This window comes from Phaethon lepturus, unplaced genomic scaffold (assembly GCF_000687285.1).
Source record: "Phaethon lepturus isolate BGI_N335 unplaced genomic scaffold, ASM68728v1 scaffold16245, whole genome shotgun sequence".
NCBI classification, from domain to species: Eukaryota; Metazoa; Chordata; class Aves; order Phaethontiformes; family Phaethontidae; genus Phaethon; species Phaethon lepturus.
Window position 1 is genome coordinate 7,654 of NW_010541333.1, and position 226 is coordinate 7,879.

At 64.6% G+C, this 226-nt stretch overlaps 1 protein-coding gene across 1 annotated transcript in view; it reads right to left on the reverse strand.

Moving 5' to 3' along the window:
• LOC104621269 (myosin light chain kinase, smooth muscle-like) overlaps positions 1–226 on the reverse strand; it is a gene marked incomplete at its 3' end in the record, with an annotated part of 7,813 nt that overhangs the window by 6,390 nt on the left and 1,197 nt on the right. The window contains exon 4 of the mRNA XM_010287703.1: positions 7–130. Within this exon, the coding sequence (XP_010286005.1) occupies positions 7–130 (124 nt within the window). The remainder of the gene's footprint in view (positions 1–6; positions 131–226) is intronic.

The following is a 226-nucleotide window of genomic DNA, read 5'->3' on the forward strand; positions in this document are numbered from 1 at the left end:
GTGGACAACAGCCTGGCCGTGCATGAACTGCAGCCCCTCCAGGATCTGCCGCACGTACTGGGCGCTGCTGGGCTCCGTGTGCTCGAAGTCATCATCCACAATGCGCTCAAAAAGCTCCCCGCCTGCCACGCTGGGAGAGGACAAAGCTCTGAGGACCCCGCCGGGGTCTACCAGCCCCAAGGAGAAGCCCCACCGGGGAACCCAGACTCGGAGCTCTGGGAGCATC